We start from the raw sequence: 23,781 nt of genomic DNA, 5'->3' as shown, positions 1-23,781 counted from the left end.
GTAAAAGTCTAAATTCCGTTTAGCCTGCACTTCACGCAAGTAAGTTGTTTTCCAGACTTCTCAGTGACATATTTTCTGACAGTCCTAGCCACTTTACAGTACACAGAAGATTATCAAATCCTTCTGCTGGATTTTTAAACAGTCCGGTGGACTAAACGGAGCCTAGAGAGATTTATTCAGCATTAACCACGTTTATTATTTATACTGCCAGAAAGCAGACTGAAGAATTAGAGATGCACAACCGAAAATTTCTCAAGCCTTTTTATTTCACAACCTAGTGTATAAAACTTCAACGTACAAAAACAAAAAATCCGAAGTGAACCAAAGCAAGATCTCTTAACACATTTTTTTTTTTCCAGAAAGCTTTACCTAAAGGCTCAGAAGCAGCAGACATTCAGCCTATTTCAAAAAGGGATTCAGAACAGATCTTCACACTCGTGCTCTGCAGAATGATGAGTCAAACGGAACAGGTTTTGATGCCTTCTTAAAAATGGTTTAGTTGCAGTAAGCAGTGGTGTTTGTGGGGTTTGGTTTCAGTTGTGTTGGTTTTTTTAAATACCTAGTTCATTTTCAAGGTCACAGTCAGTCTTGGTTAGTTGTCTTCAGTGAAGCGAATATGTTGACTTTTTCGTTGAGTCCTTTCAAGTCTCATTCTTTCAGCTTTAGCAATCAACTGCAAACAGGAGAAATATTGTAGAAAAGATTAGAGGAAAACTGCATTGTTATTTTCACATAATCATGAACATGATTCACTGATTTACCGAACTTCCTACTAAAAAGCTACTTTCAACAGCTGAGCTAACCTGTACATCTGACAAAAAAAAGTTCAAGCAGCCCTGATAAAGTTATTTCAGTATTGCCTCAGAACCATCAGAAGCAGTAAGGCATCTCTTCAGTCTCCGGACAGTGCAGCATCTTCCATTCCACCTCTTCTTCCTCCCAACATGGTTGAAGAGAATAAAATTACAAGTTCAAAAACCCCAAAACACAGTCCCATACAGTAAGCTAAAACAAACCCACCCTTTTATTGGATTCATGCTGCTACTGATCTAACAAAAACAAGGTCAGACCATAAAAAAAAAAAGTCTTAGGAATATCGTGTCATTTTCTACACTCAGTCAGCAAAGCAACAAAACCCCTGAAATCCAGACGGGGGCCATCCTGCAGGCTGGGAAAACAGCACAGCATGCATCACATCCCTGCGGAGAATTCACCTCAAGAAAGAACAGTGCGGTTTGGAGGAACACCAGTGCTAGGAATCACTAACTCAAACCCTGTCTGACCAGGGATGCGTTTGGTTTTTAGTTGCATTTTAGGGAGACTGACTAAATTACGAGGGTACTGGGTGCTGCTTTTTTTTTCCCCTACACAAATTTAAGCTGGAAGAGCTGACCTGGTACTGCTGCAACAGCTTGTCTCAGGCTCGGTAATACCACAAGTCCTTGCAGCTTCCCTCTTTGACCAGAGAAGCCTTCTCTTGTGGCAGTAATTCCTTCTCCTTCCTGCCGAGGCAGCCTTGCTTGCTTGCTTCGCAGAAGATGACCAGCTAGAACACCTTCTTTACCCCACTGCTCTGACAGGCAGTGCTCCACAGCAGTTCAGAGGACACAGGGCATTCTTCCCCATCCCCACAGCTTCCCACTTCAGGCAGGGAATCTAAATCTTGACTTGAGCAGGGCTAAATCTATTACAGAGATTCTGTGCTATCTAGGAAAATGTATGATATTTACACCTTAGGGCAACAATCTCAGCAGCAGCTCCCTCACAAAGCAGGTCAACTAGTTCTCTTGCTTCCCTGCAAAAAGCTGAAGACCATGTAATTAAAAAAAAAAATAAAACCACAACTTTGTTTTCCAAAATACCACTAAAATTTGGATAATCCCTCCAGTTTATCTTCAGTTTGTTTCTCTTCCGCAGATTTGTTTCCAAGTACACATGTGCAGTCACTTGATCTGTACAGAAAATACATGCCATTTCTTGGCAAATGAGAAAGTTAGCTGCTCCCAGTACAGCGGAATGAGAAACGCTCTTGCGGAGCCTAACCAACCTGTTAACGTTCAACTTTTGTGCACCGTGTCTTCAGGCAGAAAACAAAAGACTGAGAACAATTTTGAAAACCTGCTTGTTTTTAAAGCATCCATACCAAACCATGCAGATTTAACTACAGTACTGCAACAAAGTCATACCAATACCCAAAAGCAAAGGTACAAGCCCTTACTGCGACACCCCATTAAGATTCCTAAGCCACAAGCAAGAGCTCAGGAGGTAACTGTTAGAGGAATAAGATGAAAAAAAATAATAATAAAACAAAACATAAGGAACAAGACAGGCTGCCTATTCTTGTACAGGATTTTAAAAACTTTCACAGAATAGATCTTTACCAGAAAGATACTCTAGTGGCATATTCAGCTGTTTTTCAACCGAATTGTTACTTTTTATTATATTAATTTTTTCCTTCCTTTTATTGTAGCCTTCAAAAGAAGTCAACCTGTGAGTACTCTGGAAGAATTTTAAAATAAAAAGACTAAAATTAACGCACCGAGAAAGAAACACAGTTTTTCTTACTCTCAGTCTGTATTTCTGGCATACAGGCTGTGAAAAAGCAAGGAAGGGGTTAAGGGTTATTGACCAGAGCGAGGCATTCTTTTCTTGATGTTTTGCTTACCAGCGTTAGCATCTAAATAGTGCTCACCAGGCTTTGAAGTGAACACCTCCCAGAGCGGCCAGGCGCTGGGGAAGGGGGGCGAGCAGCACTTTGCACCCTGGCTGCTGCTATTGTTAGGCAGAACTGAGACGGTTTATACCTGCGAGCCTAGAGCAGGTACGTTACCGGGCAATTTACACCAGTTCGGTCAAATACCAGTCTTCAAAAGATGAAGAACAGAAACTTGAAAGCAGGGCACCTACAGTGCCACTGGCACCTTTTGTTTAAAAAAGTAAAAGTACATTTTAAAAAAAAAAAAAAACTGGAAAAAAGTCTGGCAGCACTCAGTGAAAGGCTCTAATGCTCTAAAATTTCCACACTGCCTTCCTGCCTATATTAAAGAATAACGGCTAGAGGCAATGCCATCTTTATGCTTTTAAGAAAATTAAATCAGTCATTTGGGGAAATTCTTTATGCACACCTTTGTTTAAAAGAACTAGATTCACTTGTCTACAGGATGTATGAAATAACATTTAGACAAAGTAGATAATACGTGCAAAACACGCCTTGTACAAGACAAGGGTTTGACCTGTACAACTGCTGTTCCTCTAGGTCAATGTAATATTTATTTTCAATTACCTACGAACAGCAAGGAATTTTTTGGTATTGCATGCATCACCGGATCATCTAAGAAACAAAAAGTCTCCAAGGTCACTAGCAAATAATTAAGGTCAGATGATTTTGAAGTTTTGCAAGCGACAGCGTAAAGACTGAGGTTAAAGCCAACTCAGAAACCTTATCTGCAATGTGGGTGAGGTAAACCTGGCAATAAAGCGCCTGTGAAATACTCCATGGCTCCTCTCTGTCAGGTAAAGGATCTGCCCGGCTTAATCAAGAACCCTTCACGGCTGGAAGGACCTTCTGGGGCAGGAGCGGGGACTGCAGCCTGCAAGTTCATTGCGACACTCCCTCAACACTGGGGCCTGAGAGCACACCGAGGTCAAGGCTGGAAGGAAATTTCATGAGACGCGAGGCCGTTTCGGTATCAGAGTATCTAGACCTACACGGAAACAGTCGTATTTTCAACCGTGGCTGCACAAGAAAGAAAAATGTACTTGCAAATTACCTTCTCCGTACCCCGCTTCTTCTCTCGAGGCTGGTTGAGTTTAGCTTGTCTGTCCACCAAAATCTTCTGCCAGTAACGTTGCTCATGATCACCTTGGAAAACAAATTAACATTACAGTACAGGCGTAAAAGTATTCAATACCAACGGATGCAGCGTTTTCAGCTGCAATGAGCAGGAATCTCTTCTAAGGTAAGCACACGTGAAAATACCTGTTAGGGAAATATAACAAGTATTTCCCCATCAGTCTTAAATCTCACAGTCTGAGAAATCCTACAGCATTGCAACATCTGACCAGCACACACCAAGGTGAACAAAGAAAAGAAACTGTCCTAAGAAGCTTACAGCTGACACCGAGGTCTCAGTTCTGTACAAGCTGGAAATCAAGGTCCTGTGGATTTTATTAACCTTAGGACTGGACTGTATCTAACCAAGCTTTCCCAAGCAAGGAGTTCTCCAAACTTAAGAACTGAGGAAATACGCAAACACTACTCTCTACATGTAATTAGCAGAAGGAGCTCAGCTTCAGCAGAAGTTTCACCATAGCGCTCAGAGGCCCTTAGATTTACTGATGTACTCAACCTCTGACTAATTTTAAACAACTATCAGACAGAAAATAAAATAATTACTGTAAGAATGACCGAGATGATTTCGTTTCATCCAGACAATTGTTAGAAGCAAACTCTGGGCACTTCACGCGCCGTTAGGAATACTTTAACATGGGGGCGAACGTGAGAAGAAATAACTCTGCAGCTTTTCTAGCAGCTGTTTTGCAGTAAGCAGCAGTTGCCACTGTTTCCTCTGGTTTGTGCTGTAACTATCATGATGGGAATTTTGTGATGTAATATTGTACGGCCTCATGGGTAATCTTCAGTTACAGTGAAGTTTCCAGGTGATCTTGGAAAAAAATCCTGCAGAAGTTACGGAATTAGTAATTCTGAGAACCAATTCTGCATACATTTTAACAGCACTATTTAATACCTTCAATCATAATCACATGTAAATATTACTACAGACGTTTAATATCTTGTCAGATTAAAAGCTGAAGACATTCAGTTAAAGTTCTAGAATCTAAAATATTACTGGGAAAGCTTCAGTCCCTGCAGCAGGGAGCATTAAACATTCCTTCCTTATTATTATTCTCTGTATTCACCTTATGCCTGCAAGAAAAGCTGAAATCCTTACTGTGAGTTACTTCTTCAGAAGCCTCTCCATTCTCATTTCAATGAACCAGTTTGGGGAAAAAAAAACCCAAAAAACAAAACCAACCTCTTTAAGACTATGAATGGAATGCTCCTACAATGCAGTACTTACTCCTAATCTACCACTGCACTCTTATGTCAGGATACTGAACCAGAGACATACACACTGAGCACACAGCTGTAAAATGCTTTATTTCAAGTTGTTTCTGGATCTCTGGATCACAGCACACTCTAGAGACAAACCCATCTCCAAATGACATTAGCAGCATTCAGCAAGTTTCTAACTTTAATTAACCTTGATATGATCATGAAGGTTAATGCTTCAGTTGCAGCTCTTCCTTCTGCAATCCTTAACTGGTATCTATGGTTTACACCCCTGCACGCACGGAACTGGGTCCCGTGTCAGGACCTGTGCTAAAATATTTAAATGCACAGGTGAGAGATCTCATCTTGATTGTTTTAACTGGTTTTTGCACATTGAGGATTTTTAGTCTATGTCTAGAATTTAAAAGTTTTATGAATACAGTAAAAAAATTCGAGACTCCCCACTCCTCCCTTCTTCCATCCCTCACTTCCATAGAGAGGTTTCTCTGTACCTGGAAGACCAGCCCAGTCTAATCATCTAATATGAGATAAAAATTTAGGACAGCACAGAACAAAAAAAAAAAAAAAAGAAAAAAAAAGAAAAAAAAAGAAAAAAAAAGAAAAAAAAAGAAAAAAAAAGAAAAAAAAAAGAAAAAAAAAGAAAAAAAAAGAAAAAAAAAGAAAAAAACAACACACGTCAGGATGAAGCTCCAAAGTAAGCCAGTAAAAATTTTAGTGTAAAAACTATTTTAAAAGGCATTACTCTGGCACAAGTCATTGAACTTCCTGGGAAAAAGAAAAGTTAGAGTGGTTTTTTAGCACTCGCCTTCTAAGTGTGTTTATGCTGTTAGATCCTTGTCCTGTTATTTCACACATAAGCTCAACATAGGCTCAGTATTTTAAAGAAAATTCTTTTTTTTTTGCATCATCAGAATGTTATATTCATAAAGCTGAAATGTGAATTAAGTTCTACAGTCTATTGTCACTAAAAGTGACATACAGAAATAAATCCCAAAAGAACAGAATTCAGTTGATAAAGGCAAAAAAAAATCATTATGCTCCTCTGAACAGTGCAAAAAACCACCAACCCCTTACTGTTATACTAATTTCATTCTAAGAGCAAAATTAGAAGACTCATAGGGAAAAAATACAATCTTTTCCACAGCTACCAAGATCTCTAAATATATCCATAAAACTACCATGACACACAATCTTTTTCACAGTATTTCAGTCTTCTCCTGTACTACCCTTAAAAAAAAAAAAAAAAAAAAAAGAAGTCTTACCAGTGAGAACTTCGAATTTCCAGTTGTTTTTGATCTGTATCTCCTTGTGCGATTTCATGACAACCTGTGCATCCTCGGGAGTTTGAAAACGGACGTGACATTCTGTGTCTCCCTCCAGCATGTCAACGTATGCAACACCAGCCAGCGCTGCCAAAGCATCCTATCAAAGCAAGTGAAAGAACACACATCGTGTATCAGAATTATAAAAAAGATTATGAAACTATTGACTTTTTGACCATTTGTAGATCACTGACATTTTAAAAAACGTCATGAAGTAGAAGCAGAACTTCCTCATTTAATCAATTAATATCTTGTCAGATAGTTTACAATTAACATTTTCCATAATAAGGTTAACTGAATTCTGATTTAAGAGCTAACAACATCTATTTATCTCTCACCCTGCCCTCCAAGAACAATTTAAAGCAGTAAATCCTGAAGATGTTCGGGTTTGGGGTTTTGGTTTTTTTTTTTTTGCATAACTATACTAACGGAGCATCAGCAATTATCCATTTATTTCAATACACGGATCTGTAAAGATTTTTTTTTAAGACAGAAAAATTGTGTACTACAATGTTGATCCAACAGCAAATTTAATTCTATGCAGGAAATATACAAAAGCAAGCTCATTCACAGCAGATTATTTGAGAAATGAGAAACAGTAAACCAACCCTTCATATCTTTATCAAGTGACCTCTGCCTGAAAATTTTCACTAGCAGCTGAAGGAGTAAGAGTCACACACGCTCTTTCAGATGAAGAACTTCACTTGTAATACCTGCTGTTAGGGAAATTAACTGAGACCACACATTCCTAGGCAATTTTGTTCACAGCAGGCAGTTCAAGTAAGATGCTTCCATTCAAGAATTCGCGACTGCTTTTAACCCTCCACCACCAAGGACAGCTTTAAAGCAAAACTAAAGCGCCAATACTGTTGAGATCATCTGAGATCCAACCAAAGCTCCTTTCCACTCTTCATTCTGCTATCCCAAAGCATTGCTTACATGGAAAACTACAACAACTCAGGGTTTTAAGGAGCTGGCAAGTGTTACCATCTCCAAGAAGCATCTTTATAGCAAAATATTGAGGTAGTGAAGTCAAAAATTCAAATGTCAAAATAATATTAAAACTGCAAACCCCTTCCAATGTCTGGAATTAATTAAGCCTGCCACACAATCACAATTACAGATAAATTCTGACAATTTATTAAGGAAAAAACCCTAGATGTATTGCTTTGTGGCAGTGTTTGCTGTAGCTGTGACAGTTCGGGAAGACAGGCACAGTGAGGTTTAGACAAAGTTACACCTTTCATAAAAGCAACTAGGACGGCCAGAAAAATCCAGCAAGCGTCTACTACAGTTCACAGCTTCCACGGCTGACCTGAAAAAGAGCTGGCACGCCCTGAAGATGATGGGTTCTTCCAAATACAGTTATATTCTGCAATTATATGTCTCCCTAAAAACCTAGTCTTATTTGTCCGCCAACATTTTGTGAAATGTTTTGCTTATCTACTTATTCTGGGAATCAAAGACATGGAGAATTATGGCAAAAGCCACCTCAAACTTATTTTGTCCCCCTTTACTTTCATAAAGTATTAGTTTTCCTATAAAACTAAACCAAGAGAATAACTGGCAATAGCAAACCAAGTTTGTTTTCGGCTCTAGCAGGAACGGTAAGCTTCCCTCCTGACCACAGAACGTGAAGTTGTGACACAAACTTAACACCCTAAGGTGTATACAGCAGCCAGAGAGGCCCTCAAACGTTCCAGTGCCAACTCCTACATTCTCTCGGTGTCTCCAGCACTCAGACAGCTGCCTACAAATATACCTGGGCTGATCAGGCCGATCACGGCGAAACCCTGTCATCAGTTTGTCTTCAGTGAGAGAAGCCTCTCATCTTCCTTAGATTCACGCACACACCGAACTTCACACACTTGCAAGCAGGCAGCGGCTTCAAATGAACTGCTCATTTACAAACATCGGTACTTTGATAAGTCACCTCAGAACTCCCATTTTGAACCATTCTCTCATTGTCCTCAGTGGTCTGAACATTTATTCCAACATCAGTTAAGCTGTTCAAATTCTTTCCAGTTGTTATTCATCCAGAAGTGCAATTTGTGAAAGAAAACGTTCTGTGTCCCATTCATGGAAAATTCTGTATCTGGAAAAAGCCTGTTACTTCCTTCGGTAAACTTTTAATATTTCTATTTCCAAAGCATGCAGCTCAAAACTGCTATTTTCCTTATAAGGAGGTAACCTACTTCGACATGTGTAACTTCCACATCATGATGTGAAACAAAAATAAAAGTAACCTAAACACTTCTGTAAAACTGAGGAAAAAAAAGAGCACTTGCCACAGAGCTGGCGGGGGGGGGGGGGGGGGGAGAAAGAAAGAAATTGGTGAATGAATTACTGGACGAGACCTACTGCTGTCACTCTCACTGAACTGAGTTTTTGTAATTGTGTGTTTCTTACTGGAAAAAAAAAAAAAAAAAAAAGACAATTGTTTTCTCAGGCAGAGAGCATCTTCTTGCTCCAAATTCCTGCTAATGGTAAAAAGCCCAATATATTATTACAGACTTTTCAAGGCGAGTTGTGCCGGAATGACTACTGGCACAATGATAAATGAAGACAAAGTGGGTGCGGTGTTCTGTAGCTTCTCCTTGTGAACTGGAAAGAACTACTCATCCTCTAGAGCATTATTTGGTTTTGTGATTATTTTCATGACAAACTTGACATTGCTTGAAGCACTCTGAAGGCTAATTTTCACTTTGAAACATCCTCTTCACCCGATTTTGCCGTTGTAAAACCTGCCGTTCACAGGTACTAGAGAAGAATCTGCACACAGCTACTGGCCAAACAATTAAATTAAAAAAAAAAAAATGGGTAAGACTTGTTTAAATGGTATTCCATATTCAAACGTTTGGGGAGTAGTGTCAGAGGAAAGGCTAACAGCCACCCTCAGGTTACAAAGGCATTACCTTGATCTGCTTCCTGCCCGGCAGGGGCTCGGTGCTAATGATCTTCACAATTACTCCGCTGACGAACTGGGGCCCCATTGTGTGAGCCTTGCCAGCAGGGACCGAGTCTTCTCTGGTGGCTGGCCAGTTTGAAAAGAGAAGGGGGAAAAAAGGGAAAAAAAAAAAGTTTTACATGTATTAGTTTGACAAACGAAAGATGCTGTGAAAGCACATAAGCAACTGTGCACAAGAAATGAAACAGGAGGCATCAAATATTGCTAGTGCAGATTAAGTCTTTTTAATGTAGGATTAACACTTGTTCACAAGGTAAAGTCAATGTGAGTAAAAAAAAAATAGAAAGAAAATAGTTCCAAGGTAAGAGTCTTAGAGACGTTTTTAAGGCCTACAGTGTCTACTTATAAGAATAATTTATATTCTATTGATTATAGTTAATAGTTGAACCCTCAGTTCCAGAGCAATTAAAAATAAGCAGACATTGAAACGTCAGTATTGAGGTTAGTGAAGTACAGAGGACCTACAGCAAAAAAAAGAGCAGTTCTGTCTGAAAAATGTAGAAATTTAACTAAGAGGCTAGAACTGCAGAGCTACTTTAAACCATAAAGCTGATAAAAGCCCAACTGCAAGCCATTTTTTGAATGTCTTACAGACATTGTGTGGTAAATCGCTGCAGCTACAGTTAAGCCTAAGCAAGTCAGGCCCAAGTTACATCCTCAGAAAAGGTGATTCTTGATTTACCTCTCTGAGGCTTTTATAATTACATTTACCTAAAAAGATACTGAAGCTTAAGAAGTGCTACTGGAATATGCTGAAATTACTTAGTTAGTTTTTACTTACAAAATTCCTTAGTCTCAAATCTATCTAAAGGAGAGGGTTTGCTTTTAATAGTATTTGGCATACAGAGAAAGCACCAGCATTACAGGAAATAAAACCATTCAGCAGTGTTTCGGGACTTAAATCACTTATGTACTGGAATCATGAAAAAAAAAAAAAACCAAGATAAACCATCAAACAGAATTACATTTGTCATTTTCAGATTGAGTTTCCATCTCTGCCGTGGTCTCGGCTTTGATTTGAGCCATAGTTTTCTTTAAGGAGGCCATACTAGCTTTTTGAAGGGTCAAATATTCTTGCTTCAAATCCATCCACTCGGTCCTGTAAGCAGCAACACAGGCATAGCATGTTAGTTGTAGACAATAAAATCAAGTTGAGAAACTCGGTGATAACTTAAGAGAGAGTTTGTAAACAGCTTAGGCTCATCTTGGTGAGCAGTGCAGACCATTCTCACCATTACAGATCTCTCTGCACTTGTGGTAGATTCAGCCTTGTCATTATCTGTATTTTTATTATTTTGCTTTAGCTTTTAACATTCCAGGCAAGTTCTAACAAGATCAGCCTATCATTCACATACAGTGACTCCCAAATTTGTTTTACATATTCAGAAAACAAACAGAACAGCTTGGCAAACTGTGTTTTCTGCAGGAACTACACAGAGCATAGGCACTAAATTCAGAGCTAATTCAGAGACAGTGAACTCTGAATTCACTGCATTAGTTCAGTGAACCCGCTCCTGTGTTTTTATATTAAGAATCAGTCACTTACTTCCTAGAAAAATCATTGATGGAAAATCAACAACTGGTTAAACTCACCAAAAATCCACCGAGATAAGAACATTCCTTGCTATTCAAATGCATTTTGGTTAAAAAATACCACCACATGGAAGCAATTTATATATTTACATACATTTAACATGGAGATGTTTCTGCAAACAGCCAGGGCTTTGCTCCACAGAAACACAATGCCGGCAGTGCCACTGTGAGAACGACTCATTGTTACCCTAATCCGCGCTATCAAACGGGCTGAGAGAGGATTTTTAAAGAGGAGGATATCTTGTGGTAATGGTTTTAGCTGTTAACATTGACAACTGTGTACTTCAAAAAAAAAAAAGCATCCAGACTCACCCAGGATCATACATTCTCAGCAGAGCAAAGACATTAAAATAACAAAAGACCCACGTAACGATTCTGGGAGATAAGAAGGCCACACCGTTCCATGGCAAGGTATGGTATAAATACAAGCTCAAGGAGGTGGCTCTTAACTTGACTCGAAGGAAGAGAAGGCCACGGGGAATGAGCCAGGCAAGTATTTGCAATGCTTATGCTCTTTTAAAATTGTTTTGCCCCTTCCCTTTAACTACATTTTTAAACTCTTTCTCTGTGTTCCATGCAGTAGTCTCCGAATCTCAGCGCAAGAAGAGGAGCATGGGTGATCATTCCTGGGGGTTTTCTTTTTTTTTTTGTGGACCCCTTTTACTTTAACATGGAGGTGCTTTCTGTGGTTTAAAAAAAGTAAGTGCTTCCATGTTTTAGTAGAGGTGAATCCTGATCGCAATACTGAAAGAGCATCCAGGATTTTTTTTTTTTGCCTACACTTCAGTCGCAAGACTTCTCGATCCAGAAAAGGAAAAATGAACAATTTTGGCCGTAAGCAGATGAAGGCAACCTTCTTCAACAAGAACTAAACGCTTAAGTGTTACTGAACAAGACAATTTTTCGCTCGCCTGTGAGTTTAAAACATTTGGAGCAATTTTTGAATTTTAAAAGGGACTCCCTTTGCTTTAACATGGAGGTACCTGCTGCCTAAAAAAGTAAGTGCTTCCATGTTTCAGTGGCGGTGGCTCCTAATACTCATTCTTCAATTCATTTCTAGAAATTAGCTACAGCTCTAAGAAGCCTACGTACAGTTATAAATGTGTATTTTTCTTTATTGCATTACCAGAACTATGAATCTACCGTGTTTTGTTTTGTTGTTTGTTTGCTTTTTTTTTTTAAAGAATTTGTTCGGGGGTTTTTTTTGTGGTTTTTTTTTTTTTTTTGTCTCTCTAACGAGTTAAGGACCCCCACAACTTAAATGTGGATGTACTTGCTTTCTTCCTGCATAGTAAGTGCTTCCATGTTTTAGTGGTGGTGAATCCTTTTTCTCTCTCAACTGAACACTTCCTGCACTGGACGTGCGACCTCCACGTTAAACATAAAGCCCAATTCTGCACCACAGTGTAACACAAGCTGGCAAGGACCCCCTCTACTTTAACATGGAGGTGCTTGCTGGATGCCTAAAAAGTAAGTGCTTCCATGTTTTAGTTGCGGTGACTCCTGACAGAGCCCAACAAATCTTTTTTTTTGTGGGTATTTTGGAATTGCACGACTCGGTCCACAACTGGCTGGTAATTCAGACTTCAAAACCCTGGTATTTGAACCTTTCCAGCTGCAGGCTAATACTGTTGCTAATATGCAACTCTGTCGTATAAAAATTGGAATTGCACTTTAGCAATGGTGATGGACTGTCAGATAAAACAGTCTGAATTAAAAATAGTCTGAATTAAAATATTCCCAAGGTTGGAAACGTTGTGAAATCATTGTATATGAATGAAACCTGTTAAGCAATAAATAAAAAATTCAATAAATTGAGCAAAACCCGTGACTGCATACTCCTGGAAAACACTAAAATACTGAAAATAAATGTTTTTAAATGAGGTACTACAAAGCAATAAAAGGAAAAATATGTTCCAAATGCCCAAGGTTTGGAGAAAGGCAAAAAGTTCGCTAGCTTAAAAAAAAAAGCTACCATGAGGCCAAAAGGCCGTCACTACTGCCTTGTGCAGTTAAATCTACAAAATATAATAAATGCAAAAAAAAAAACCCACTGCAGGCTGAAATTTTAAGTGAAGTGTTATGACCAACTTCCCTTTCTTTTGGGGGGGGGGTGGAGGGGGTGGTGCAGGGGTCCATTATTGAAAACAATGTTAAAAAAAAAACAACCACGGAAAATGGAACCCTCTCGTGCTACAAAAAGGCTATGAACCAAACAATACCTCCCCAGCGTATCGTAACTTAGTCACACAGATGAGTTTCACCACCTACTTGGAGAGTACCCGGAGGGGAATGACTTCTTCGCCCATTTTGTGCCTTTCTTTGTGTTTTTTCTTGTGTTTCCTTTTAGATTTTGAAAGGGATGTGTCTTTTTTATCTTTGTCATCTTCTGCAGAAACTTCTACGTTAACAAGTGCAAGAGAAAAATGTTTAGTATTACCAACAATAGTTTAATGAACACTGGTTCTGATTCCTTTCACAAAAATTAGAACCTACTACTAATTTGTAGTCCACTTTCTCAACTACCCAAGTTCAGCCTCTAATCATAGATTCTTGTCAACCAAAATGTGATTTCAATGCAGCTTTTCATCTCATCTATTGCTTTTTTTTTTCCCTTATCTCATGTAAGAAACTGGGATCAGCAGCTTTTTCTTTTGTATTTTAATCTTGCTTATCTAGACTCTTATACTGTCGCCATTTGCCTAGGCTGACTGTTTAATCCATACTTTACCTCAGTGAGGTTCTATTGATATTAACCTCTGTCAGCTATTTTTACTTCTGATGAGATTTACCTGCCACAGTGTTGAAAGTTCTCTGCTATTCTCCCTGCAGCTTATCTCCCTGGAATGACTCATGACCAGGTTTAAATGTAACTGCAGGGAACACCACATACTCCCAAACTGACCTTGTTATGCCTGCACCATTAACAACCAGTTTTCACCTACTGACCCAAGCAGAACCACCTTTACCAGTTATATTTTCAGTCTACAGTTCTATATAACCGCTAAGAAGGCAGTTTCTTTAACTCAAGCTTTTCTCCCTATTCTAGACTTGTCCCTCATTACTAAGCCTGCCCTTTATAATCTCAGAGATCCATCTACCATGTGATTTCCTTCATGCGTATAAACCAAGAAAAAGAGGACATGCAACAAACTTAACCTTTGGAATCCTTTGGAGCTTCCGTTGTTTCCTCTTTTACAGGACAAACTTCATCCTTTTGAACAGTTTTCTTGACTTTCGGAGTTGATGTCTCGCACTCTCCAGAGCTGGTTCTTTTTCTCTTCCCCAGCCTGCTTTCCCAAGGTACCTCTGAGCTTTCTGTCCTGTCCCATTTTCTTTTCTCTCTCTTTGAGGGCTGCCTGTGAGTCTCGGTCCCCTCCATTTCTGAACACTCTGATGAAGTCCTGTGTCTTTTTGCCTTGGGTACTTGCTCTGTTTTAGTGTCCGTGTTCGATTCCTTCGTCTCTACAGCCGCCTGTACACTGCTCTCTTTCTTCATTTTGGATTTCTTTTTTTTCTTCTTTTTCTTCTCTTCTGCATTAAAAATAGAACATTTTAAACTGCCACTGATTAAAAACTAGATTAGATTAACCGACCTAAGTAAACAATCATGATATCTCATGTCATGATAATCAGGGATGTTAGATGAAATGCCCATCTCTGCCATCTCTAACTACAGGAGAGATGCAATACATTGTCCCAAAACCCTTCCTAGGCATTTTCAGCAAAAGAGAAAAAACCCTGAGATAAGACTCAGGCTCACAAAGTGAGAAAGACCTCTGGGTCACAAGGGCAGCTTGACTACAGAATTCCTGAAGTACTTACTCTCTCCAATTATAAATAAAGGAGCTAGACTTCTTTGCTGCTCCTGAACAAATGTCATTTTGTTGTGTCATCCCTTACTTCTCTTTGAGAAGAGATACCTTCCTCCTTCCAAGCCAAACAGCAAAGACAAGAAAATAAAAAAGATTGCCAATTTGTATTCTGAGAATTTCTAAGAATAAAAGGAGATACTCGGCCTAATGAATATATCGCACCATTTACGTAATTAACAACTATTTGTCTACTAAATTAAAGAATGTTAACTTAACCAATACCAAAAAAAATATTTTATTTTCAATACTGTCTACTTGCTTCAAAGTTATGATAGGCAGGATGGAGTATGAAGCAGTGGAGAGTACGGTGGTCTGGGGTGTAAAAAGCATGTTTTTTACTTTGATTTCTTTTCTGTCCTAATAGTTACTGGTATATCAAAGAATTGGAGATAATAGTGAAAAACGTAACATGATTCATCATTATGCTTATGAAAAAGATTAGAAGGTGTCTGAAGTCTGGGAAATTGTATCACATCATCAGAAAAGAGGAAAAATGTTTCAGTGATCAAAGTTGCAACATAATCCTGTGCTGCTGCGTTGTAAGTTATAGTAGATCAATATCCTCCGGGTTTTTACAAGCAATTGTCAGCCACGTCCAGCGGAATTGTAGATATGCTGTAAAGAGTTAACCCCGCTATAGACTGCTCTGCTCAAACAGCAAGAGCTCCAAAGAGGAAGAAAGGCAAAAATCCACTGTTTTCATAGATCTCTCACAGAAAGTTTCAGCAGAGGGAACAGCACAAGGTTTGCTCTGAAATGTGGCAGATCATCAAACTCATCTGAACAGCACTAACATTGTCAGTAATTTTGCTCTTATGTTTGTATCTTTCCCTTCAATATTCAGTATTTTTAAAACCATCTGTGCCAAATTTGTCTTACTAGTGCTGAATGCTTAGATAATGATTTATTGTACAATCTGAAAGCTGCTCTGCCAGCCTAACAATGACTAACGGTGGTAGCTGGCAAGAAAAGATAAATTTAGTTCTTTATCAAGCAGAAAAAGAAAAGGGCAGAAACTTACTATATTTTCATTTCACACTTTCATTCTTAAGCCTACATTGGCCAAACAAACAAACAGCAACATGTATTTGTATTTTTATTAAGTTTTTAAGAAACATGACCTCAGACTGCAGTAACACAGAAATTCAAAATTCTCTCTTTGGAAGCTGAGGCACACAACAGTTTGTTTCTTTATCCAGATAACTTAATAACACTTACCTGTGTTATTAACACTGCTGTTACTAGTATTCAGTCCAGGGACAGGCTTATTCTTTACTGTTTTGGGGAAAATCCCAGGTTTCCGTGGTGCTTCTTCTGGTGGATTATTCAAAAACTTAAAAAAAAATTAAATGCACAAATTATTACTAAAACTTTTATTTTCTTTTTAAAAGAAACTCATCCAAGTTAAGCCCATCAGTCCTATATTAATTCAAGAAAGATTTAGTCCCTCATGACTCCAGACATATACATTGTTGTTATTAACAAAATTACACTTTTAAAGAACTGTAGAATTGATTTGAGGTCTCAGGGTAGGAGACAGGAACTTAACTCCTGCTAAGCTCAGTTTTTAAATTATCACGTTAGGAATTTTTCTAAGATTCTGTAGGTGACCTAGCAAAGGCACCACCATCCAGATCACAAGGAGATGATTAGGAAGAATGTTAACAGACCAGAGGCACCATTACTCACCTCAATAGCTTTCTCTGCTTGCTCTTTAGTTTCAAATTCAACAAAAGCAAATCCCTTCGGATCGCCCGTAGTTTTATACCGGGGTATACTGATGTAAACTACATTACCACACTTCCCAAACACTCGCTCAATCCAACTGTGATTGACGTTTTTGGGAAGCAGCTCCTAAAAAAAAGAAAGAAAAAAAAAAGTCATTTTCTCAGTACTGTATGACCATTGCATCAGACAGTTCACTACACCTAATTAAAAAGTTGTTGCAACAAAATATATTTAAGTTTGATGTGACAACGTTGATAAACTTTTTTTTATTTCACTAGGTATTCTTGTGGAGAGGCCATAGTATTCAGATAGTAAAAACAGTGATCTGAAAGTGGATCTCTAGGCATCAAGGTTTTGGGTTTTGTTGGTTGTTTTTTTTTTTAATTGTTAGTAATACAGATATCACAGGAAATTCTTGTAGGTCCATAGAGTCACTAATCAAACTGATACACTCCCGCTGGGAGCTGACATTTTCAAGTTTAGCCGTTAGCACTGACTGTCTACTGCATCAGATGCAGTAAAAACTTTGAGGCAGCTTCTTGAATGACAAAACTGCCTTGATTTTTATTTCTATAAACTCCTTAATATAGAAACACCTTTTAGCAGCTTGCAGACATTATGTCTCAGCTCCTAAACATTTCCCTTTACCAAAGAGAAATCCTGTCATCAATTTCTGAAGAGACCCAACTGAACAGTTCAAAACCCTACTCTCCCATTCATGCCTATGCAACCACGGAGTGTCAGCAATGCTTCATTTTTTTCAGGGTAAGTTACTGCACTAAAAGGTTTTTCGTGTAGGAGAAAATTATTTATCACACTCGGGTAGAAAATTAATTTTGCATGAACTTTGCCTCCCTGAGAGAAATGTTTCTTTGTGGTTTGGTACAAAACTGCAAAGTCAGTTACCTGAAGCCTTAAAAATATTGTGGGATGAGTACCAAATAATAGTGTATGTCAAAGTGCAGCTTATGTTAAAGCATATCAAAAGTCACTAACTTTATTTCAGAGAAAGGTAATGAAAACTTCCCCTAAATTAAATGAGATTGTAAAAAATGTAAAGTAATGAAGTTACTGTTCCTTAAAGAAACACATATTCAAGTGTCAATTTTTAGTTCAGAAATAAAGCTTTGACTTCCTGCATAAATTCAGAAAACATACTGCTGTTGGAGACAGTCCTTCACAGCGGAGGCTTTAACTGTAACCTTTGTATAAATCCAGCACAAAAGTCTCTTTCACCTACTTCTGAATGAAACAAAATTCATCAACACTTGGACTACTTCTGCTCCTGCCCATGGTGACATACCACTCATTTAACAGAGCTTAACATCTCTGAAATTGCAGTACAGAGAGCAGATACCTCACACACACTAGGCTTTGGAAAGGAAAACACCTTGCCCTTTTTGGTAGGGGTAAGAGAAGACAATGGGTTGCTACGTATTCTCTAAATAAAATCTCTATGAACTCAGTAACTAAGAAAACACACCAGTTTACTATTTTGGTCTTGCAGAAAACCATTTAGCTATGTACTTAAGCTATGCATAGACTACGTAGCTCATGAAATTTGGAATATATTTTCCAAAAATGATATAGACAAAGTAATTGAGAAGTTCTAAGCAGTCCCTGTGATCACGTTCGGGAAATACCATGATTGGCACATTGTACTTAAAAAAATGAATAACCTTTTCTGGGCTTTTGTTAAAGAACATAACGGTCAGAGTAAACCAGCCTCTCTATCTGGATGGGCTGGCATTTGGGGCATGATTATTGTCTATCTTCATCACAGAAAGCTTGTTGCCTGTTTTAAATTACTAATTCAGCTGCTAACAACTACAGGTATATACCTAAACAGACAGTAGCCATGAAGAGCTTTCTTTAGAAACAAAGGGAATTCCACGCTGGCTTCAATTCCATTTTAGAAATTGCACAGGAATTTACATAAGTGACAGTTCAGCGACCAGATCTCTTTCCATGCTACCACCTAAGTGGATAAGCAATACGGTAATAGCTGTTCCACTCTAACACATCTGAAATGTCATGCTGAGATGTGGAATTTCTCCAGCAGCACAAGCTTTTTTAATTTAACTAATGAATCATTTCAGTATCAAGGTAGCCACAGGATAGCATGCTATTAGGATTTTTTTCTTTTAAGCCTCCTAAAAATAAGACTAGCTCATTTAGGTACATTCTGCCCTTAAAAGAATGTTTGTGTCATGACACTTGCCTCTGATTTTGTAAACAGACCGTACCTCATAAAGTACCCCTGATAATCTTGCTAACACAGCCAGTTCTTGTTTGATAGAACTACCAGAGTTATTGCTCTAAAGCTTGGACTACATTGATGTCATTGGTAAATATTTCTTGGTACCAGTGTTGCTGAGAGACAATCAAATTCTATTAGCTTTTATACAAACGTTTCTTGTACCGAATCCATGATGTTCTCAAAGGAAATCTGTCTTCTAACTCCAGCAAAACCCTGTGGCTGCTGCATGCTTTTTGTTGTTCTTAATACAGTAACTAAGACTATGCAATTAGCTTGGCACAGACAGCGCACAGTGGGTTTTCCACTCTTAAAGGATTAACAGCAAGCATAAGAGTTTCCACAGGTGGAAATAAAGCACTCTGCCAGACAGGAGGCACACACAACCAGCATAACCTTACCACGTAGACGGTACGACTATCCACATCCTTTGGTTGCTCACCCAGCGGCTGGCGTCTTCTGATTCTCGTTCCTTCCAAATCCAACTAAAAGTAACAAGAAATGCACAAACATTTTCCGTAAGGTTACTGCCCACTGCGGTACCACTATGGTTCTTACTCCACATCAGCAAGTACCAAAAAAAGTGAAATATTAAATACCTCTACAACAGATGAACTCTTAACTGCTCGAGCTATCAATTTTCCATCAGTAGTCAATTTTTTCATTTTGTTGAAAGAAACAAGAAGCGATATATCAACATCTAGGGAGATAAAAAAAGGTGCAAATGATGAAAAAAGTAATCTAGAAAGCCTTACGTGTTCTAATCTGTCAGTAAGACTCCGTTAATATTTTTGTAAAACAATGTGCAAGTCATAAGGGCAGCATGCAACCATGCTGTCAAGGATCTACAGAAATTTTTTACCATCGAAATTTAGGCTTCAAGTAAACCTATATTTAATTTTCTTTTGTGCTCACCTTTATGAAAGGAATTTTGTTCTTTTCCCTCCCCACTGATAACTATTGTCTTGGAAAACAAAAGAGGAAAATCCCCTTTCTGATGTAGCTTTACAAAACAAAACCAATTTGCATGGAAAACATGCCTCTCCTTCAAGTACTCAATTAAGTGTTTAACACAGTCTTTCCAACACAAAAGAGCCCCTGCTTGCACTTCAGTGGCAATGAGTCGTGCTGCTAAAACCTTGACAGAAAATTACGGGGTATTAGTCTTAATAAAAAAGCTAAAGACATCCAAGCTTCAATACATCTAGAAAATGTAGGGTCAGTTTTACTCTTCTGAAGGCCCTTTCTCTGAAACTGGCTTGAAGTTCAATACAATTGAGGACCAAGCAGTTAGAAGGCTACACTTCTGACAGAAGGCAACTGGACAAATGATTTACAGTGCAAATAAATATGGACTGCTTAATAAAATACAGATATGTAAACACTTCGGGAAACCGCTAGTTTGTTTTGATGGAAAAGGACCATCTCTTTTTACAGACACACGCCAATTCCAGATCATCTGGCATAACGCAGTTAATTGAACAATTATACTGATAGACTGTATTTACCACACACATACTGTTTTTTAAAGCAAAAGCACAGATGTCACTGCAACTAAAGGGTAAATTAATTTCTTCAGAAACTGGCTAATAGTTTCGGAACCAAGCTCAGTTTTCTATTCTGAAGTCAAATCAACCATGCCACAAATTGGCTAAAGGAAAAGAAACTCACAGTAGCATGCAAATACACAATTTCTCACATATCAAACTTATGCAGAAAACACACACACACAAAAATCTGTATCTAACTGCAAATCCAAGTGACATTTTAATTTCTACATATGTCTACCCTGCAAGTTGAGTCCTGTACCTCCACAGGCAAAATGACCCTTGTTTGTCTGCTTACTCCTAAAAGTATACAAAGTTAAAAAAGAAAATAAGGTCCCTCAGTCATTTCTACCCTAGCAGATACCGTTGGCTGGTAATAAGGGAAAGGAAAAGAGTAACACTAAACACAATTCCTAAAAACTAGTATCAGGCTCTGCCTCTTGAGCTGCTGATCCTAACGCTGGTTTCCAGCATGGAACTACTGCCTTCCTCAGGAGTAGACATGCACCTCAAAATAACGTGTAGCTGTCACCAGCAATACAGTGAAGAAGCAAGTTAAACATAGCGGTTTAATGAAATATACTGAATATAAACTTACACCCATCTCTGGACTTTTCTATTTGTTCTCGAAGAAATCTATCCTTGTGGAGATTAACATCGCCGAACCAGAAATCCACTTGTTTCGCTATATCTGCCAGCACCTGTTTAACCCTCGATCTCTTCTTTTTCTCTCTCTCCTTTTTGTGTTCAGTGCTTTCTTCTTCCCTGGCTTTGTCTCTTGAAGCTTCGGTCTCCATTCCTGTCATTCTGTCAAGTGAAAATTAAATATAACCGTAACCATTCTTGGTTTATCTTGCATGAAAACCTTTGCGCATGCCCTGTGAGAATATGTGCCATTCGTTATTTATAGCGTAGAGAAATACAAAGCGTACAGAAGATGAGGAAAACTGGATCACACAATAACTGTGCAGTGAAGACTAAGCTGGAACTCGTGTCTCGTGGCACCTAGTACTGCTCTTCAGGCACAGAATTTCACTGGAGGCAAGTTGGTACCAAACTGCAACTTTTCACTTAAAATTTTTACTGTGGTGTCAATCCGGGACACCTTGCGAACAGTCTGCCCTCTCCCTTACATTTCTGACGGCACCTTTTGAATTTCAGCAGCAGACGTGGGATTCACAGTTTCAGCTGCTTTCCCGAGTTACCAGACAAGCAGTGCTATTTTATATACATACATAAAGTGAATTCTTTAAAGCGTCTGTGCGGGTCACAAAGTGTGTCTTAACACAATTTCCTCGTTACCAGAAAAGCAAGCTACTGGCTAAAGAGAGGCTTCTAAAACTAGATCTAGTAAGCATTTTCCCTCCCAACAACCATTTTCTTAGACTTCAAAAAAGACAGAAGTTATTTGCTCTCCGCTCCCCGTATCTCCCAGTACAAACCATTAGAAAGAATGCACACAAAAAACCCAGAGCGCTATACACTTCAGAAGTTACCATTTAACTTAAAAGCAAAGCAGAGGGGGAAAAAAAAACCAAACTGAATTCTATAGCAGACTTCAGAAAAGGCTGGCCGAAGGGCCATGCTCATGGGCATACAGCATAAAGCCAGCGGCTGCAAACAGCACACACTGACACAGCAGCTCGCTGCAAAATTTACGGTGTGACCTCCAAACGAGAAGCATCTATTAATCTTTATAAATAAATATAATGCAAATATGTACTTAGACACCTAGTTGATATTCATGGCAAGTTTGGGAACAGTATCGTTTGTTTTTTAAAATTGTCTTTGTCACGTTAAAAACGCAAACCACGCACTCTGTCACTCGCCAAGGTCCTACCTAGGAGCAGTAATTCCAGCCCTTCCAATCCCGCTTCTGAATGTGTTCTAACGCATTCCTACTGCCCAGTCCGTGCGGCAAGCGGTACGTGCTACACTTAAATTGACACTTGGCCTTTCTTTTAGGGCTCTGCCACCGATTGTAACAGCAAACCAAGTTCTACCAGAACGGCAGAATCGGGCCCCTAGAAACCAGGGACAAGCTAGAGGGGAGTGACTTGCGTGTACAGACTTACCTTGAGGAAAAAAAAAACACAAAAACCAGAAACTTTTTAACGCTTTATCTTTTTTTGTTCACATTTCAATTCACTGTAGCTAGTCAGTCCTCCTTGAAAACTACCAGTCATTCTACATGAGCAAAACAAAGCGCTATTGCCAAAAGCAGACAGCTTTCTGAAAATGAAATTAACACAAAAATTCACATAATTAACGAAGCAATCATCATATGAAAGACTTCTCAGCTCTCTGCCAAGGCAACAGAGAAGGAAACGTGAGTACAACCATCAGAGGAAGCCCACCTCTACAACAGGATGACAAAAATGGAAATGGTCTTCAAATTATTGTGCAAATCAGGCTTCCTTTGCCGGATATCAGTTTCTCTCCCCTGCTGTGAGCTGACCACTCAAGATAGTGAAAGGTCAACAGTTACCTTGGAAAGATAAGCCAGGTAAAAGTCCCAATCGAAACTGAAGTTCAAGCTCCATTCGAGCCCTTCAGCAGGATATTTATATTAATAATCTGCACAACAATGTGCTGCTCAGCTGAGGGCTACAGAGAGTTGCACCGTTAACGGGAAAGCATCATTATCGGATACTTTTAGTATTAAACGACCACACTGACATCTTATAATGGATGTGACTTACGTGCAGCAAAGCTTGATTTGAAGAAGCCGTGTGAAGCGTTTCAAGCAATTTGGGTCACTCGACCTTAGGATTTCCTTCCCAGGAGGAAGGTTCTCATTCAAACTTCAAGAAAAACAGCTCCAAGCTGTATTCTGTATTTTTGACTCGTCAGCTCTTACGCTGCCAGCCTCACAACTGCAAGCACTATTCTGATAAGCAATTAAAATCAGGAGAAAGCAAAAGCAGGGTCAAAACTTCCCTCTGTTAAAGCAAAACAGCTGCCATCCCTTAGCCTTCTTAAAAATGAAATGAAGGCACAGTGTCTTTACGTGTGAGAGCGAAACCAGGAAAAGGAGCGACAATTCAGCAGGAGGAGGCAACTCCAAGAAAGCAAAGAATATAAACCAAAATAATACAGGCCCACACAAATCTACAGTAACTTATCTATACTCTTGAACAGACAAACATTAAACATGTTGGTGCTAACCTGTACACAGCCAAGTTCCAAATCTGACTTTAATTGTTATAAACATCTAGAAAAACGTAATAAAATTTAACTGTAACCCAGTGTCTGAAAGGAACAGAGTTCCAGCTATAAGATATCCTTTATTCTTTTATATTAATATTTGATGCAAATGCTTGCTTGCTTTGGGTATTTTAAATAGCAAAATGTAGCAAGGGGATAGCAGAGGGAAGAGAAAGAAAAAATTAAAATACTTTCTGAAAGTTATTTCAT

The 23,781-nt window shown here is 38.8% G+C and overlaps 1 protein-coding gene across 1 annotated transcript; it reads right to left on the bottom strand.

Moving 5' to 3' along the window:
* Positions 1 to 245: 245 nt before the first annotated feature.
* LARP7 (La ribonucleoprotein 7, transcriptional regulator) lies at positions 246 to 21,171 on the bottom strand. Its single transcript, XM_010115514.2, has 12 exons — positions 20,963 to 21,171; positions 19,417 to 19,517; positions 19,219 to 19,302; positions 16,522 to 16,686; positions 16,051 to 16,165; positions 14,117 to 14,491; positions 13,229 to 13,358; positions 10,330 to 10,463; positions 9,312 to 9,430; positions 6,337 to 6,496; positions 3,771 to 3,862; positions 246 to 673 (listed from the first exon to the last, which is right to left on the bottom strand). The coding sequence occupies exons 1-12, from the start codon at positions 21,168 to 21,170 to the stop codon at positions 593 to 595; spliced, it is 1,764 nt and encodes a 587-aa protein (XP_010113816.2). The 5' UTR covers position 21,171; the 3' UTR covers positions 246 to 592.
* Between the last annotated feature and the right edge of the window lie 2,610 nt (positions 21,172 to 23,781).

The sequence above is a fragment of the Chlamydotis macqueenii genome, chromosome 4 (assembly GCF_036417535.1).
Source record: "Chlamydotis macqueenii isolate bChlMac1 chromosome 4, bChlMac1.mat, whole genome shotgun sequence".
NCBI lineage: Eukaryota > Metazoa > Chordata > Aves > Otidiformes > Otididae > Chlamydotis > Chlamydotis macqueenii.
The sequence above is the reverse complement of the archived record's forward strand: the minus strand, read 5'-3'. Positions and strand labels throughout refer to the sequence as shown.